The sequence below is a fragment of the Gavia stellata genome, chromosome 8, assembly GCF_030936135.1.
Source record: "Gavia stellata isolate bGavSte3 chromosome 8, bGavSte3.hap2, whole genome shotgun sequence".
NCBI classification, from domain to species: domain Eukaryota; kingdom Metazoa; phylum Chordata; class Aves; order Gaviiformes; family Gaviidae; genus Gavia; species Gavia stellata.
Window position 1 is genome coordinate 17,056,004 of NC_082601.1, and position 18,796 is coordinate 17,074,799.

General features: G+C 40.5%; 1 protein-coding gene across 1 annotated transcript in view; it reads left to right on the forward strand.

The window, feature by feature from the left end:
- Positions 1-3,202: 3,202 nt before the first annotated feature.
- XRCC5 (X-ray repair cross complementing 5) overlaps positions 3,203-18,796 on the forward strand; it is a 53,921-nt gene continuing 38,327 nt past the window's right edge. The window contains exons 1-7 of the mRNA XM_059820172.1: positions 3,203-3,241; positions 8,580-8,693; positions 9,252-9,435; positions 10,625-10,673; positions 12,208-12,330; positions 15,263-15,451; positions 18,392-18,506. Coding sequence (XP_059676155.1) covers positions 3,203-3,241; positions 8,580-8,693; positions 9,252-9,435; positions 10,625-10,673; positions 12,208-12,330; positions 15,263-15,451; positions 18,392-18,506 — 813 coding nt within the window. The remainder of the gene's footprint in view (positions 3,242-8,579; positions 8,694-9,251; positions 9,436-10,624; positions 10,674-12,207; positions 12,331-15,262; positions 15,452-18,391; positions 18,507-18,796) is intronic.

Consider the following 18,796-nt stretch of genomic DNA (forward strand, 5'->3'; position numbering starts at 1 on the left):
ATGTTCTCTTTACTTCTTCAAGAAAAACACATTAAAGAAAAGGCAATTCCATTATATAGACTCCTCCTGACAGCTACATGGGTTTCAGCTGGGCTGAAACCTTTGGAGCCACAGCATATGCTTCTGCCTTTTGAGCTAATTAAATAATTGACAGCTGTGGAAGACTGTTTACAAAGGTCACCTGCAATCAGGCAGCAACACAATTAACACCAGCAGCAAAAAGTGGTTCAAGATAAAACAGGAAAAGTCAGAATGTGTTTAAACAGTGGAGATGTTTTCAAAACAGCTGAACCAGGTGAATTTCATCCAAGGCAAATATAAAAGTGGCTAAAGCAATCTCAGGAGCATTAATGATTTTCCTTTAAAAGGTGAGATTACAAATACAACATCTACTTTTAAAAAGGGATGAGGGAGTGCAAAGATGTCAGGGAGTTACAGACTATTTGTGGTCCAGTTACTGGAAACTAGCATAGCAAATAAAACATTTATAGATGCTCGGATGATAGTAAGTGAAAGGAAAAAAAGGTTTTTGTTTTTTCTTAAAAGAGGAAATAGTGTCAAATCAACACACACACCCTTTTTTTTCTTTTTGGGAAAGAGAAACAGGCTTTTTGGATAGAAATTTTTTACCTTAATTTTTTAATAAGATTTTAATAAGGTGTTGGTGCTGTTTTAAATGACATTCTCACAAGCAGGCTAGGAAGCTGTTGTGTATTTTGATGTATGATAAAATAGCTGCAAAAGCAGCCAGAATGTTATATATAGAACTGTGTCTAGCAGTTACTCCCCGGGGTGGCCATTTCAGGTTGAGCACTGTTCCTTCATGACTTCGCTGAAGACAAAATGTGCTTATGAAACCTGGAAATGATGCCAAACTGAGAGGGATGGCAAGCACAATGGCTTACAAGATGAGAACTAAGAAATGATTGCCACAAATGTCATAAATAGTCTGAAAGAGAAAAAAACCAGGATGCAACTTTTTAGGCAAATGTGCCATTCTGTTCATTGGGAATAACGAACATCAGGTGGAAGAACTACTGGATGGGCAGCAATTCTGCAGCACAGTATGGGCATGCTACAGAAGACTGATTTTTGTGACTCCATGATAGTGTGAAAAAGGTAAATACCACATGGTGAAAAGGGGTTGTAACCAGAGTTGGCTTGTGACTTCACTCTTTCTGTCTCTGTGGCATTTAATAAGGCCTCTGCTGGTGTATTACAGCCAGTGGAAGATTTTACTCTGCCTGAGAAATGTGCGTTAACTGCATAGTCTAGAGAAGAGAAAGGGACCAGTCAGAGGGAAAGAGGGGGCTGGAAATTCAGCAGCTGGGGTGGGGGGCAGTGAGGAGGAAAAGCAACAGTGACACTGTCTTTTGGAAGAGGAATTATGAACATGGGGCCTCAGAGTCTCTCAGCTCTGTGCAGAAGGATTTGTGGAATCATTTCTGAAGTATTCCCTGTCTCCTCTGCAGTGGTGTGGGACTAGGAGTTGTGGGTGTGCTGCTTTGAAGTAGTTTGTGTATCAGCTGTGATCCACCCATTTGCCACAGTTAGGGAGCCCCTGAGCTAGAATGTGCCTGGCAGGACACACCCTGAGTCAGTATGTGCTCGTAACTTGTTACCTTTCCTTATTATGTTTTTCTTGTGTTTTCAGGAAAGGTTGGGTGTGGTATAATCCTTCCTATTAAGCTTTCTAATTTTCCTACCATGATAATTTCCTTACATTTCCTAGTAGACTCATTTCCTTCCATTGCATGAACTAAACCAAAAATGGACAGAGCAGGTAGACCAACAGATGGGAATTGTTAAATCCCCAGAAGGATATGCTTTAATTATTTTTCAGTTTATTAAAGACACAATTTTGTAATGTGCCAAGTGTTCATGAATCATAGATGACCAGAGGACAAGCCGTGTGGACTTACAGCTGATCCTCAAAGTCAAAGACTAGTTTTGCTTTAGAGAGTGAAACCAGTGTTTGAGACCTTTTCCCTGCAGGTGTATTCCACAGAAGCCACTCAGCAAAGACAGTCTGTTAGGCTTGCATCTCTTGGCAAGGACCATCAGGAATCACTAAACAGACATAACAAATACTAGTGTTGGTCTGCACTACAGTTCTGGCATGTGCTTGCAAGCAGGTGTTTGGAAAGACCTCTTGAGAGAAGACAGCTGTGCACACCTCATGAAGCCCAACACAGGAAGATGCTAACAGATGTGTTTCTAAGCCCTGCTTTGCTTTGGGTGCCAATTTCCTGTCTACTTCATCTTTCAGCTTGCTGCCAAGCTTGTACTGGTAGAAAGACAAAGCTGATTGGTGTCACAGTGTCCTTGCCCTGCTTTGTTTATCTCTGTAGGAAATTCAGTTCATAATTCCTCAGTTTGCAGTTAGTGCCCACTTCTACATATGAACCCAGGCGAAGAATAGGTAATGATTGCAAAGTTAATTCTTCCATGGAAAGTTCTGCTTCATGTATCTGTTTCAATAAAACTATTGGGCTAGATTCCAGATGGCTATGGTATTCTTCCTTCAATCAGGCATTTATCCAAAGTTTTACCCTGTGGGCAATTGCTCCAAGAGGCAGAAAGGCCAAGTCATCTTTCTGCTTTTACATTGAAGCCATTCATGTTTGCTCAGAGCTGCTATAAGCAGCTGGCTCCCAGCTGCAACTCTCTGGATAATACATTCCTTCCTGTAACAAAACAGGGAAGCCATTTTCCCTGCTGCCTTGTAAAGGCATTGAGTGAAGTTAAACACAAGGCAGGCCCCTCATTGCTGTTTCCCAAGAGCATGCTTATTTAATCCAGGCTTAGGTTTTTTGGGGGGAAGAAAAGTAACTCAAAAGGAGTAAGCAGAGCAATGAGTGAGAACCTCACTGGGACTGAGGTCTGACTCACTTTGTTGCAAATGAGATTACAGCTGATCACCCTGGATGCTGAATCCTCTGAGATGTCACGTATTTATTATTTATACTCAGAGACTGACATTCTGTAAAATGGAAATGGCCGATTAATCACAAGCATCTTTTGGCAAGTGTTTACAAGCAAAGATCTTAAAGTCTTAACCCAGGCTAAGAAAGCCCCAGTGCCCCCAGATGGAGTTGATTGGTCAGATCTGATGATTACCTGTAAGACAGCTCTCTGCAGACTTGCAAAGGAAATGGGGATTAAAGTTTGTTTCAGAAATGATTAGCCAGTTTTCCTTTGAATGGTGGAAATAGCTCTGAGGAAATTTGGCAGCATGAAAGTGCGAAAGGGTGAATATTTGGGTTTATTGTTTGTGTATTTTGCTGAGAGAGTTATAAGACCCCATTTGTGCCAAATTGAGAACTAATGTATAGGAAGATCAAAGATGGAGTTTCATGGTTACAGGTGTCTTTAGTTTTACTCAGACTTTGTAAGGGAACAGGGTGCTGTACCTGGGCCAGGCATGTCAACGTTCCTGTAAAGCAGAGGTTCCTAGTTCACAGCCAAATGAGGTTTCTCCGGGTGATGTTTAGAATTAGTGCTCTAGCTATGAGAGTTTGGACCAAAGCCTGGGATTCAGCTTTTGTGTCAAATCTAGGATTCGGAGAGGACTATGAAGGGTTTTGTGTCAATATTCTGTGCCAGCAATCAGGGCTGGGGTTTTACTTCCCAACCCTGGCATAAAAATAAAATGTTCATTGATTATGATGTCTTGCAAAATGCTTTTCTGCTGGTGTGTGAAAAGCCATTGCTGATGAAGTTGATCAAGTCTTAGTTTTCTGCTCTTTCCGTGTGCGTGCACACATCTCTTGTCGTATGTCTAGACTGCAAGCTATGTCACAAATCAGTTGGGGTGGGGGATTGCCTGATTGCTAGCCTAAAGGGGGGGCTTTTGGTCTGTGGCAAGCACTCCTAGGGACTAAAATAACATCAGGAACAGTAATAACAGTAAGCAGACCTGATTTCTTTGGCTGATTAATCTGTAGTCTCCTTAGAGACACCCAGGAAGACAGTGCACAGCTTTCTCTTGGAGTTGTTGACTGTTTTTTTTTTTGTCTACAGGTTCCCCATAAAATGTTTGTCACATTGCCAAGCTGCTCTGTTCCTTTGATATGCAAAGTGCTTTGAAGAGAGAATCCCTCAGTTACCAATGTTCCCAAAGCATGTTGATGTAGTAAGGAGGGAAAGGGAATTTTTGTCTTCAGACATCACTCAATACAAAAAGGAAATGTGTTTGCAGGGTCAGTCTTCTGGTACAAGGTTTTTGAATTGTTCGTGTGAGATTTACTCTTTTGTAGTTACACTAATATCACCACTTTGCACTCTGTTTTGAGAATAATTATAGATAATAATGTGGGTTTTGAGTTACACTGAGAATAGAAAGGACACTGGTAATGATATTCTCAAAGGATACAGGGAAGGTAATGCAGAACAAGAAATACTCAATATGTGTGATGAAATACTTGCCATTCTCTATATGTCTCTGCTGATGATTTAATACCCAACAGGTGCCAAGATATACGTGATAGAGCATCTATTATAGAATCAGCAGGTTTCAGTTCCATCAAAGAGCCTGGATGTAATTTGTTTGAGAAATTCTCTCTGTTGTTAATGTTGGGAGAAAGCTAGAGTTGTGCCAATGTTTAAATAAATAATGTCCCACTGGTGATCCATGGGCAGAATTCAATTTATCAGACACTTCCCTCCAGCCCAAAGCCCTGTCCTGGTGGCAAAGGGGAATGGCTGCTCCCTCAACAGACATGTCCTATGGGGCTCCAGGGTGCCGGGAGGAGGTTGGAGAGGCCTGGGTGGACAGGCCCTATGGGATGGGTGACAGATGGGGTGAGTCAGGAGGTGCTCAGAGGCAGGAGAGGACAGGAGGGCCTCTCTGGCCTGAGCACTTTGCTCTGCTGCTGCCCCTCCCTAGGGACCTGAGCTAAGTCCACCCAAACCAGGCTTGTCCTTGGCTACGCACTGCTCACCCTGTGGCCCAAATCACAGATACAGTCATACCTGCGAGATGTGGCACTTTGAGGGGGGCTGAGGGGATGATCCGAGGAGAAAGATGAGGGGGCACCCCACATCTCCCTTCCCTATCACCCAGCTGGGCCATACCTGGCCATACCTGGCCCAGCTGCCCCTGCGGCCTGCGCTGCACCAGCCTCGGCCCAGCACGAGGCCACGGCTGAGGAGGCCGTGTCAGCCGCCTCTGCTGCCGCTGAGGCGGTGGGAGGACACGTCCCCTCCCCGCTGCTGGAGCCTGGGGATGGGGGGACGGGGCCCTCTCGTCCCCTCAGTGCCTTTCCCCTCGCCCTCCCTTTCTCTCGGTCCCGCCCGCGCCGCCGCCCGGTGGCGCTGCCGCCCCCGCGGAACGCGAGGCGCCGCCGCCGTGTTCCCGGGGGGACGCGGAGCCAACAGTGCGCGTCGCCGGCCGGAGCGCTGAGCGCGGCGCACCGCGTCCCGGAAGGAGCGAGATGGCGCGCGGCGGCAAGGTGAGGTGGTGGGGTCTTCAGTATCGCGGAAGTCTTTGGGCACCCCCTCCCACTTGGTTCGCCGTCGCTCGCCCCCGGCACGGTGTGGTGGGGTGTCGTGGAGGGGGTGCTGCCCGCTTGGGCCCGGCCGCGGCTGAGCGCCGTGACAACGGGTCCCTCCGCTGCGGGCCGGAGCCGCCGTTGCCCGTCTGTAACGGGAGCGCCGTTTAAGCTTTGGCCCGGGGCGGCTGCTTGTGGCGGTGGAGGTTTGCGCGACCCCGTGCTCGCTGTGGGGGCTTCTGACGGCGCCTCGGGGTCGTTGCGGTAGGGCCTTTCTGTGAGCGGGACACGGCCGGTCCGCTCCTGCTCGCCTGAAGGAATCGGCTTTACTGCCGTCAGGCGGCTTGTCTGTACCGCAGTCAGCGTGGGGCCGAACCGGCCCAGCTTGCCGTCAGTGAGCTGGCTTCCGTCTCAGTAGCAAACGACACAAGAGCCAGGGCTGCAAAACCCATCCCCGAAACGGAGTCACTCCTCCCTGTGCCGACCTCCGAGTTGCTGCTGGTACAAAGGTGACTAACTCGAAGGGGCTGCAGTATTCCTGTCTCGGGCGCAGCTGTGCTTTTTGAGCGCAGTGCAGCTACCGCTGTAGTTGCTATTGCTCTCGCTAAAATAATAGTAGAAATGGTTTTGCCCTGTTACAAATGTAGTTTGTTTGGTATGTTTAAGGAGTCTCGTTGGTGAAAGCTGCATTAAGCTCTCTTCTGATACGGGGCAGTATCTGTTAAACACAGGCTTTGCCTGTGCTGCAGGTTAAAGTGCTGCTGTAGCCATATCTCTCTTCGCTTTATTGTAACTAGGTTCAGCACCGAGAGGTTAGAGATAAAGGGAGGCTCATTCCGTTTTCACCCTTATCAGTACATGAGCAAAGCAGCCTGATGTTAGTTCAGGTATGACAATGTTGTCCTACAGTCATACATGCTGAGTATCTTAAAAGCATAGCTTAGTCTACTGCATCTGAAAATGGCAGTACTGGATATTCAGAGGTGAGATGCACAGAGGTTAATAACAGATGAAGAGACATATAGCGGAGGGCTACCAAAAGAGAGACCTGCCCTCTTCCTGAAGGAGGATTCCACATACCTGAATAGGCACTGGGCTTGGAGTTTGCTGCCTTCCAGAAGAGCCTGTTAGTACTTGATCATTTTCTCTCAAGCGAAAGAGCAGCCCTTCGCTCCTGCACCTGCTCAGTTTCTTTGCTGTCGTCTTGCCAGCTGTGAAGAGCATTTTACCTGGTTTGGACAACAGGATTAATTCAGCTGACAGCTGTGGTATGTCTTGAGGCAGGACAGCAACAAGCAGAGGGTCTGCAGTTACTGAAGCTTATAGAATAATTCCTCAGACTATCAGGTGAGCAGTAACAAGGCTCTTGTGAGAACCTAGTGCAGTCCCAGTTACTGCCTCTATTCCACTCTAAGCTTCTGCAGATCTACGTGACTCGGAGGCATTAATTCCTGGCTCCCAGACAAGCCGCCAGTGAAGGCAGAGTGAGGAATAAAGTGGTGAGACTAAGTATAACCTGCTGGATGTCTTGTGGAGTCTTGTCGCTAAGTCTTCTTTCTTTCTTCCCCTTGTCCTGGTCTGGGAGAATGCGGGGAGTTAAACTAGTGCTTGTTAAAATGACAGGGGAGGTGCACAATATATTTTGGAAAAAGGAGGAGGATAAGAAAATAGTTTGAGAGCTGCTAATACAGACCATTAGACAGCTAATCTGGGCAAATTATTCATATAAACTTCATATTAAGAAATATCTGTTGGGGTGACATCTTTTGGTTGATGTTTAAAAGGTACTTGGAGTTATTTGTGTGGTCATATGCAAAAGACCTTAGAGCAACACCTTTTCTTTTTGTTTGTCCTTCTTGTTTTGCAAAGGCAGACTATGCATCTTTCGTTGTTTGATTTTCAGTCTTCTGTTTTATTGCCCATGTCCTTTCGGCAGCTTCACTTCTTAAAGAACTGGATATATTTTGTATTTTAAAACAAGGTGACTGGCGCCAAACTAAGTAATACCTAACTCTCCTGTGTTCTGACAAACTAATTTTTTGTATGCAGTGTAATTTAAGCTACTGGCTGTCCACCAGGCAAGATTTTAATGTTATTTAAAGAACTTTGGTTTAATCAGGGATGACAAATTTGAGCTGGCCTTTTGTCAGTGTCCTTGGAGATGCAGGACATAATTTTGCTGAATTCCTCTTGTAGTTTCATTCAGTTGGATGGCAAAATTACTTGAGTTAATCAAGGTAAGCAGAGTCTGTGGAAGAACTTTAGAGGAAGTTAGCAAAACCAGTTGAATGGGCAACATGCTGCAGGTAATATTCATTATTAATAATTGTTGAACAAGAAAAATCACAAGAAGCAATTTTATTTTATTCATATGCTAGTTTATAAATCAATTAAGGGGAAGACTTGGACACTCCTATGTATAGATCGGTTAAAGCAAAGACCAGAAATGCAAACACATATGCTAGCTTGTGGGATTTAAGCCCCTCAGGTGAAATCAGAATTCATCCTTCTGAGGTATTAAGAGCATAGCTGCATGCTGCAGGCACTGGTGCTCACTGCAGAGACACCTCCAGTAGCAACAAATGTTCTGGCTCTCCCTAGAAGCCATAGGAGTGCCGTCATTCTTATGTTCTTGAGTTAGACCAAACAGTTGCCTACAGCTATTACGGGCTACTGCAAGGGGTGGATGTAGCTGTAGAGTTTAGGGAACAAGCTTGTATATCCACCTTGTGTTGTGCAGGTATACTGTATTGTGTCAACTTGTGTCAACTGAAAGATCTCTGTTTTATTTCCTAGTGAGCCCTTAGATCCCTAGTATGTTCACGGGGTTGAACAGAAATTGACCTTCTTAACATATTATTGTGTAACATGGGGGTTTTTGTATTTTCCACTGAGATGCCTGCAACATTGTACAGGATTAAATGATTCTCAGTTCAGTGAGAATTAACAGTTGCTGTAAAAGAAACCAATAGTGATGAAGTTTGATTTTAGGTTTCATATGTTCAAGGTTCTGAACTAACCCTTTTAAGTAATTATGCTTATATTGGCCCTTTTACATTCTTAGTCACTTTTGTCCTTCCTTTCTAGACAGCCATAGTGCTGTGCCTGGATGTAGGCTTTACAATGAGCAATTCTGCCTCTGGTGAGGAGTCTTCACTTGAACAAGCCAAGAAGGTTATGACAAAGTTTGTGCAGCGACAGGTATGTGTGAATTTACATGTGATTAAAAGCTGTTAAAAAGGGAGAGGAAGCATGACATCTGTGACGTATTTTCCTCATTTACTAATAATTGAAATAAATGAGAAATGAGTAAGACCTAGTCTGTTTTTTTGCAGCAGTAACAGTGCTCTTTGTTTCAGCTGTAGTTTTCTGGAGATGTGGCAGTTGGATTGGCCACTCTTTTTCTTTAGAGCAGTAGAAACTTTTAGGGGAAAAAAGTACTCTTCTCTTTCTCTAAGATGTTTCGACCTTCTTAAGATTTACCATACTGAAGGCACGTTTCAAGGACTGAGTCAGCCAGTTTTACTTGTTTTATGCCAGATGTCCTCATGTCAGTCTGTTAGTTTAATTACATCTAAATTAGTGAACTCTCTGTAAGATAACGTCTTGGTAGGATAGCACTGAAAAAGTAAGAAAAAGTAAATCCACTGTACCTGACATTGTTTCAAGATTAGTTCAGCTTGCTCAAGTCTACCTAACATAGTTGTGTATGAATCTACTTGTGGTTTTATACCTGTTTTGTATTTTTTCTGTTTCCAGGTTTTTGCTGAGAGTAGAGATGAAGTCGCTGTAGTTTTGTTTGGCACGGATGGTACTAGGAATGACCTTGCCAGCGGGGATCAATACCAGAACATTACTGTACATAGGTCACTAATGCTACCAGATTTTGATTTGCTGGAAGACATTCAAGATGTGATTAAACCAGGCTCTGAACAAGCAGACTGTATCCTTTTGTTGTAAAGCTCTTCTTGAACTGATTCAGCTATATAGGAGACTGGAAGTTAGTGTTGTGAAATGGGCTCAGATTTGCCTCTGAAGTTTTAACTACTATCAGAGTTCAGCTAATTTGTGGTTGTAAGTTTGTTCAAACGCAGATTAGCTGCTTTTCGACATTCTTTTAGGCTAGCGGGTGGAGTCTTGGCCTTAGGGAATAGTTGCTTTTATGAAGTGTTCTGTTAATTAAAGAGAACAAAGATAGCAATAATATAATTTTAGGCCTCAAATAAGGCATGTGTTTTTAAAAATAGTGTTGCAGAGCTTGGTTTATGCTTTTTCATCAAATAAAAGTATTATTTACAAAATATGTCAGCAGAAGTACCAGAAGCCAGACAAAGCAGAATAGAGGTTTATCAGGTTGATTTCTATATAAAGTATTTCTGACATTGTCAAATGTCACTTGCTGGTTTGACTGTTGTTCATGTTTGAATGTGTTCTGTTGTTAGCTGCATAAGGTGAAGAGTTTTAAAAGAAGGTGATCTCTATAGTGTCCCTTTGTGTGTTTCATTTACACACTGTTCTAACTTCCTGTGTTGTCTTCCCTCTTTCTGGCCATAAAATGATTGTAGTGAACTCTGTTCAGACTGTCAGAGCTGTTTCAGAGAAGTGTGCCACCAGTCAGCTGTATTTTAGCAGAAGCAGAGATATGTTCCTTCTTCAATTGGTGGGCACATAAAAATATGTTCCCAGTGAAAATTGTGGAGAAGAAGAAACTACCAAGAGATTGCTAGATGCAGATGTTTTGAAGGAAAACTTGCATGAGAAAATGGTATCATGTATTGAAAGTACAAGTACATTTTGTTTGTGGCTTCAAAGTAACGTAAAGATTAGATTGCTCTTTCATTGGACGTGAGCCTCCTCATTAACAGTTAAAAGATTGGGCCCTGAAGGAGTCTTTTTACTGCTCCATCAGATGGTTGGGAAGAGACCAGATCACAAAACAGACAAGTTGTTTAGGGACCTCTTGCACAGTAGATATTTGAAGAGTACTTGTCTTAGAAAATTGTTTGCTTGTTCACTAAAATACACGCTTGTCAGTGTTTGGGAGGAGGTGAAAACAGAAGGTTGTTTCATAGGAAAAACACTTTTGTGACATGATTTGTGTTCTGGATGAGATTTTTCTTAAATTCGCTTAGTTCTGGATGCAATTATTGTGTGCATGGACTTGCTTCAGAAGGAAACAATGTGAGTATATAACCTTAAGCCTTTTACAGAATTGTGACCTTGCACTTTGGAGCTCATCTGATTTCTTGTCAGTATTATGTTTCCAGTATTGTGTAAATATAGAAAATGCTTTTTTTTTAAAAAAAAAAAAAAAGAAAAAGAAACAACACACTACAGGAGTCTGTCCCTGAAGAATCCCCAGGAGACATCTAGCTTCTCCAGACAATCTAAGAGCTTTCTGATGCAACTGGGAACTTTGCAGTAGATTCCTGAGAATATTAATGCCATTTTACAAGGCACAGACTTCACTTACTGTCACATTTCTTGTGATCTGTTTTTTGAAAACATTAATTCAGATGCTAAAATGCATAGAAAAGGGCTACTGAATTTATAAGTGTGGTGGTGTATCTTACAAAGAGAAAAAGAAAACAAAACTAGAAAGGTGAGTTTGTTCAGCCTAGCAGCTTAAAGGCTGTTGGAGATAAGGTGGCTGTTTGTAAATATGCAGGGTATGGGAGATAAACGTGCAGTAGGAAAAACACTGTTTAAGCTGAAAGAAAATGTTGGCACAAGTGTTACAAAATTGTCAATGAATGGACAACTGGAAATGTGGCTGCTTCTAACACTCAGTGGACTGATGGTCCAGAGAAAGGAAGATAGCCTTACTTCCTCTCAAAACAGAGATTGAACATGTTTTTAAAAAGTTTATATGATCTAATTGTGAATGCAGAAGACTAGACTTAGTGATGTATTTTGTATGATTGTATTTTTATGATTAAATTGGTATGGAGAGCTGTGTCAATTTAATGGTTAAAACTGAGTTGTGAATTAAAATCACTGTATTTATGGCAGTATAACCTTGAATACCTGTTTTTGTTATCCTGTGGGTAAGTTGCTTGTATGCACCAAACCCTTTGATGTGGAGTTTACCTTCAGTTGAGAAAATACTATTGGTTAAAAATTCAAGAAAATCACCCTTATGCTTGACTATCCAGATAAAAACTATATCAGTTTAACTGAATTTTGTTCTGTAGCTGGCAGAACTTTCTGATGTTTATTGTTACTACTTCTTAGTGTATTAAGTAGGCTTTAAAGTCCATCTTACCCAATGAATCTACTGAATTAGCTTACTAAAATGGAACCCCTGCCAGCAACAGCAATTTAAAATACGTTTTCCATTTTCACAAGGACAGACTTACAGCTGCAAAGGAAATATCCAGTGTTATCAATAAACAATCTAACATTTTATTAGCATTTTATCGACATTGGTGAAAATTAGCAAAATTCCATTCATTTAGATGTAGTCAGTGATTTACACAGGGCTAGAGTCCTCAATTTTAGGGGGTAGGAGTGAGCAGGGGGAATCATATAAGGATAAAAACTTACCATAAATAATATGAGCAATGATAGAACAACTTCTACCAAGTAGGTTTGTTTGTTGGTTATTTTTTTTACAAGTATATTATTTTGAAAGCTTCAATTTTTTAAGGAAAGAATTAGAAAACGGCCTTCTAGATATTTCTGATATATGTAAATGTTCTTTTTGTATTTTAAGAGGAAAGAAATATGAGAAGAGACACATTGAACTGTTTACAGACCTTAGTAGTCCTGTCAGTGAGGATCAGCTGGAAATTATCATTGCTAACTTGAAGAAAACAGGAATTTCACTTCAGTTTTTGTAAGTATGGAAGTGGCTGTTATACACTATGCCATTTTTTAAAGGGAAATTATTATTCTTTCTTAATAATGATCTTGAAGGACCTGGCGATCTCTTGGTGTATTGTTTCTATAGACGTGTACCAGTATATAGTATGATTGTTATAAGTACTTATATCAATTACACATGCCATGCATTCCATTTATGAACCAAGTCCCTTGATGTGATGTGCTAATACACGTTAAGAAGATGGCTTCATCTTCAGTTAAGCTTATAGCTTAGACCCAAAGTCTAAAACAGGAGACAAAAGATCTACATCAACAGAGAAGTGGGAAACAATGAGCCAGAAGAACCTCAGAAGCACTGGTTTTGTCACAGCAACAGCCTAGATCCTTTTAGGTAAGGGAGTTACTGGGGAGAAATAACGAGGTAGCGTTGCAGATATTTATAGGCTGATTTCTGGTGTCAGTAGAAAAGCACATCTGAAGAGAAGAGTTATATTTACAGTGATGGGCTTGGAAAACAGTAGTGGAAAATGGAAGCAATGTCTTACATGTTATGACAGGAATCCCTTGGCTGTCTTGGTATAGGTATAGGCACTGATCTGAAGAATCAATAGTGGTGCTGAGATCTGTATTAGTTGTTGCACAGGGTGGTAACATAGGAAGCTATAGGCCTTCTGGTAGGAGTTTATTTAAAAGCAAAACTTTGTGTGAATGTTAACATTTGCTGTTTATAACAAATAATTTCACAGGAGAAAGTTAAAGCCGCAGTTTTATTTCTGATCATTTTAATATTTACTTTTACTTAGATCCAGCATTCTGTAAGGAGCAATGTTGTGAACTTGATAAATTCATTAAAGCCATTTGCGGACCCCCCTGCAAGATAACAGAGGGTATAGGTAGGAAAGCGTGACTGAAAATCATGGGCTGATCCTCCACAGAAAAATTCTTTTTTGCCTGTGCTTGGGAGAGGCTAAATGTAAAAATGCCAGACTACTCTCAGGTTCTGTCTACACAGCAAAAGAAGGTACGCTTGCAACATGCCTTGACGTGCCCCTTCTAGGTTATTGGAACTATTGGTACTGGAGGCAGTGGACACACAATACCATGAACTCAGGTACATGCTGCCAGCCAGAGTTACATCTTTCAGAGACTTGGTATTTAGCCCTTGCTACCGTATCTCCATACATGTAGTTTGCTATGCAGACTAGCACAGATGCTACCACCACAGGTTAACGTTGCATTTTTATTCTGTGAGAATTCTGATACATCTTTGCATTTTCTTTGTCTGTAACGTAACAAAGGAAAAGCCCTGTGGCTAATTAGAAGCACTAGGAAAATGTTACTGTTACAGCATCAACTGCAGCTTTACACCCTGTCTCCCAGCCACACTAGCAAATGATGCTTTAAGAAATACATAGACAAATGTAAAATACTCAGAATACTGGTTTAAAAAGAATTTGTTGCTAAACGTTGTCCTTTTGTTATATCCCATGCTTCCATCTCTTAGGCCCTGTTTATTGATTAGGTTGTAACTTGTGGCAAATAGTTGGTTTTCCTCCCTGTTATCAAGCGCGGAGCACATGCTGAGCGTTGTGTAGCTTTGGGTATTACACAGTTCTCATCACAGGAGTCTCTAAGCACCGTATAATGAAAGTAATCTAACTTTTATGTATCAGAGGTTTGAAGCTTTTTGCTCTCGTAACAGCTTTAAAATACAGTTTCTCTTTGTCAGTGGATGCTGCTTCCTATAAAGGTACCAAACACTTTGCTGAAGTTTGATCTTTAATTCTGCTGTATGTGACATTGTTGTGCATATTGTTAATTCTGCTTATTGTATGTTGCTCCACAGATAAGTTTAGTGAGAACTAATGAGGTGAAAGCAAGGTAGAGATCTGTAGGCTGCTTTTTTGAAAATATAATACAATGCTAAAATTCTTTTACTTTGTGGAAATGTGGTAAAAGGTATCATGTGGTTCATTCAAAATTGGATCAGACGAACGATTTGAAAAATCTGCAGGCATTGTTGGGGGCACAGAGTAGAAGATCTTACACATATCTCTTTCCTGTGGTTATTATACTTAGTTAACTGTAGTATTTTGAAAAGCAGCAAAATCATTTTATCTATAACCCCTAGCTAAATTTTTAAATCTGATTCTTGAAGTGCAGGAAAGTGTGTCATCTTCAGTCAGAAATGCGCCTAGTGTTGTAAGCTATTAAAATCTCAAAAAATAACATTTATTCCAGAAATACCTAATAGCCCCACTGCAGAAAAAGTCCCGTTTGCTGGCATTTAGAGCCGATACAGAATCGCAGGCCTGGAATGGCCTTAACAAGTCATCTAGAGCAATCCTCTACTTCAGACTGGGTCAGTTGTATGTATGTTATTGCTGAGTGGTGTTTGTCTAACCTTTTTATAAAGATTTTCCATGATGGAGACTCTTCTGTCTCTTTAAGCGGTTTGTTTTAGAGATTATGGTTTGAAATGCCTCTATCAGGTTTTTGAATATCTGACCTGACTCCATGATGTAATTGGAGTGCAGGCTGAATATGAAGAACCAAGTGTTCCCTTCCTCTCTGCAACAGCCTTTTATATTTAAGACTGTCTCGCCCTCTGACTCCTTTCTCTACGGGCTTTATTTTGTTCAATCTTTTTTCATAGATCTTGTTTTCTAATCATCATTGTCTTTACTCTCTAATACCTTCCTGTATGTGGACATCTTTATTGACATATGATGCCCAGAACTGGTGCAGCACTCTGGTCAAGACGTTACCAATGTCAACCAGACCTGAAATATTACTTCATGTGTTTTGCAAGCCATGCAGCTCTTTATACATCTGACTGCAGCTAGATAGAAATTGTTGATCCTGATACTATTTTCGTTTTGGCTTTGGTTGGTTATTTTAATTAAGAAGAAAGCAAAGCTAACTGCTTCTGCTTGTGTTCTTAGTCTGCCATTTCCAGTGGATGTTGATGATGGAGGTGGAGATACAAGTGCCGGTGTATGTTCTCAAATGCACAGAAACTCTTTTCCAAGAAAGGGTTTAACTGAGCAACAGAAGGAAGGCGTTGATGTGGTGAAGAAACTGATGCATACTTTGGATGAAGAAGGAGGGCTGGAAGAAATTTATACTTTCAGGTAAACTTGGCTAGTCTTCTTTATCACACCGTAAAGTTACTTTCTGATTTCTTCCCCAAAAGATGAAATGAATTAAGTAATCAGTCACTTGGCTTCCAGTTTCACTGAAGTCAGTGAATTTTATAACTTCCTGTACACTCAGTCCCTTTCAAACAGCTTCTTCAGTGGCTTTAGAATTGGTAGAAAATCTTACAAATTCCAGTGGAAAATTTATTTTCTATATCTGTATTTAAAGAAAAAAATCAGCTTTCTTCCATCTTTAGTGTTGGTGGAATTTAGAGGGAATGTTTCTATAAATAAGATTTCAAAAGCATGTTTTGGAAAGAGGTGGAATTTGTGACATAGTGCAGGTAGAACATTTGCATTTAATGGTAGCCTTTGTTCCTTGGTCTCAGACTTCTTCTAGCTCACTAGTTTATCAAACTCCCACAAATGTTTTGAGCAATGTTGTTTGTTGAATCCTGGTCTTTAATCACAGACTACCATGCCATTGTGCCAAACAATATACTTTTTTAGCAGCATTCTTAATGCAAGAATTGAAAGATGGTTTTTCACTTCATGTTTCCCCAATGAAAGAATAAAAATATATGTGTGTGTCTGAAAAACTGTAGCTAATGATATATCCAAGACTTTTCCACATAGGTGGAACAAGCAAAATGCATCTATGCACCTTATAAAAGTCTGATTCTATTGTCTTAGTAGTTCTATTCTGCAGTTATGAAGTGTGATCTTTTAGACAACATGTTTTTCAGGAAACTTAGTAGACCATAGCTGAACTGTGATTATCAAGTGTAATTTTTAGATGAGGTACCTGTAAGTTTGCATGCTGTTATTCATCATTTTATTTGTGGGATTTCCTTCCCTCACCCTGCCCAACTGATCTGCTTTGCATGTCAACAGCCAGTTAAACTGTTATTTCAGTATTAGTGTGGATTAGTGAAGAAACACGTATCACTGTGTATGTATTCCATACTAGTCAACAGAGCGGACTGAGTCTCTAGAAAAAGCAGGCTTTGTCATTGCATCGAAAGACTGCACAGAAAAGTAGTATCTTTCCGGGCCCATTTATCCTTTAAGATCATCCATATGCATGAAGCTACTATGCGGCTTGGCCCCTTCTTTATATTTTTTTTATCACAGGCTCTTGCTACTGTATAAGCTGTCTTTGTGCCATGCTTTCAGGGGAAATCCAAAATCTTTGGATAAATAGGCATTTGGCTAATAGATTAAAGCTTTAGTTGTTTTAAGTTGTTTAAGAATATGTGAGTTTTTAGATGCAGTTAAGTTGTTTATCAAGCTTTAAGAAGTCAGCCTTGCAAATCTGTCATGGTAATTTACCAACTCAGACACACTGTCTGTTTTCCTATATTCGTTATTCCTGCTGGTAGAGAAATATTTCAACTCTTGTGAAAATAAATTAGTCACGCCAGGAAAGTAAGTGAGAAAATTTTGTTGTGTTGTTTTAGGGTTTGATATTCTGGCTATCAGACAGGAGGTACTTCTGCTCCTCTGGATTTTGGGGGAAGGGATTGGAGAGCAGAGGAGGATGTTTTTAAAATAGAAGTTGAAATGTGCATTTACTAGGGTTTTATTGGCTGAATTGTCTTTGATAACAGGGAGCATTTTTATTCTATAAATACAAGAAATTAAAGGATAGAGCTAATAAATTGAGCTTAAATGACATTTTTAGGCATTTGACACTTAGGTATTGGATTTTCACGTTCATCCTTGAATGTATGTGTTGCAGTAGCTTTAATGATGTAGTAAAAGGTTGTTTTTAAAAATCCTATAGTGATGTGTCTATTGCCAGAAAAGTAATTTTTCCTGCCTTCCTTCCTTTCCCCAAGGAAAAAAAAAATAAAAAAGGAAATACAATGTTTACCTCATTATAAAAATCCCAGTGCATTTTCTCCTTTCATTGTGCTTCTTTTAGAATTTTCAGAAAACCCCTGCTCATCCTAAGAAAGTTGAAAAGTAGAATACCAAGTTGAATTCTGTACTAATGTTTTTAGGAGTTGATCTTAATTTCTGCCAGACAAGTGCTTTAATCAAGAGAGGTGTATTTTGGGTTTTACCATCATGTGACAAAGGTGAGGTCAACACTGTTTTATCTTTGCTTCATCAGGCACTAAAAAAATTTTATAAGCACTTACTCTGCACTGGAATTTTATAGCAAAATAACTGATACAGTTTGTATTAGCCGAAAGCTGTTCTGGGGTGCAAGCCTATTTGATTTCACAATAATATATTGTAAATTACTTCTACTGTCAATTTTTAATTTTTGCACTCCATTGCTTAAAGTTGTGCAGTTGAGTTAACACTCTTTAGTATAAAATCATTACAGTTCCTTTTTCTGGTGTTTCCTGAGCTTGCACATATGCTGTTTAGGCTAGAAATATTCAAAGTAACTTATTTCACTCCAACTGAATGCCTTGAAAATAATGAGTTCATAAGCACTGTATTAAAAAAAACTGTCAAAAGTTGATTACCACACAAACAAAATCCTGTTAATTGAAACTGGATTCTTTATTTCTTCACCTCCACTGCAGAAAACATTTTACTACTTAGAGAAGCCTGTTCTAATTTGGGTTATTCGGCTAACTACATGCCCTAATTGGGTGAGCACAGATAAATGTAAAAAGCTTAGTAAACAATTGTGTAGTTTCATCATAAGACCTAACATACTGTCTTTAAGCCTTAATGTTGCACCATCACAAAGGCTCGAGATGGTAATAATCTACTGTACCACCTCTGTTTTTCATTCTCTTTTCTGACAATAGTTAATGACAAGATTATTCATACAGTTTATTTTCTAATGCTTTATGCAGTCTAAGCTGAAACAATTGGACTCCTGCATCCCTTTGAAGAGAGTATATTGTCTGTAATATTTTATTACAGTTCACCAGAGCTCATTTCTGTTTTCCTGATTCCTTCATTTAGAGAGAGCCTGGAGCGTCTTTCAATGTTTAAGAAAATAGAAAGAAGACCTATGGCTTGGCCCTGCCAGCTCACTATTGGTTCTAATTTGTCTATAAGGATCGTGGCCTACAAATCAGTAAGTTCATAAAATCACATGTTCCAGTGTCTTTTGGCAGCAAGTTAGGTGCAGCTGCATGTTTTTTTCCTTAAAGCTAAGAAAATAAAACAACATCCAAAATAATTATGGTAGAGGTTTTATGTGCATAGAAGCCAGTACATCTAAAACTGTGGTTCCCACAGCAACTCTTAACTTCACCATAATGTACACATGTTGAAGAACTAAAATTCATAATGTACAGAAGTAGAAGTAATTTCCATCTACGCTGTGACACTTAATGGTATTGAAGTTGGTGAACCTCATTAAGA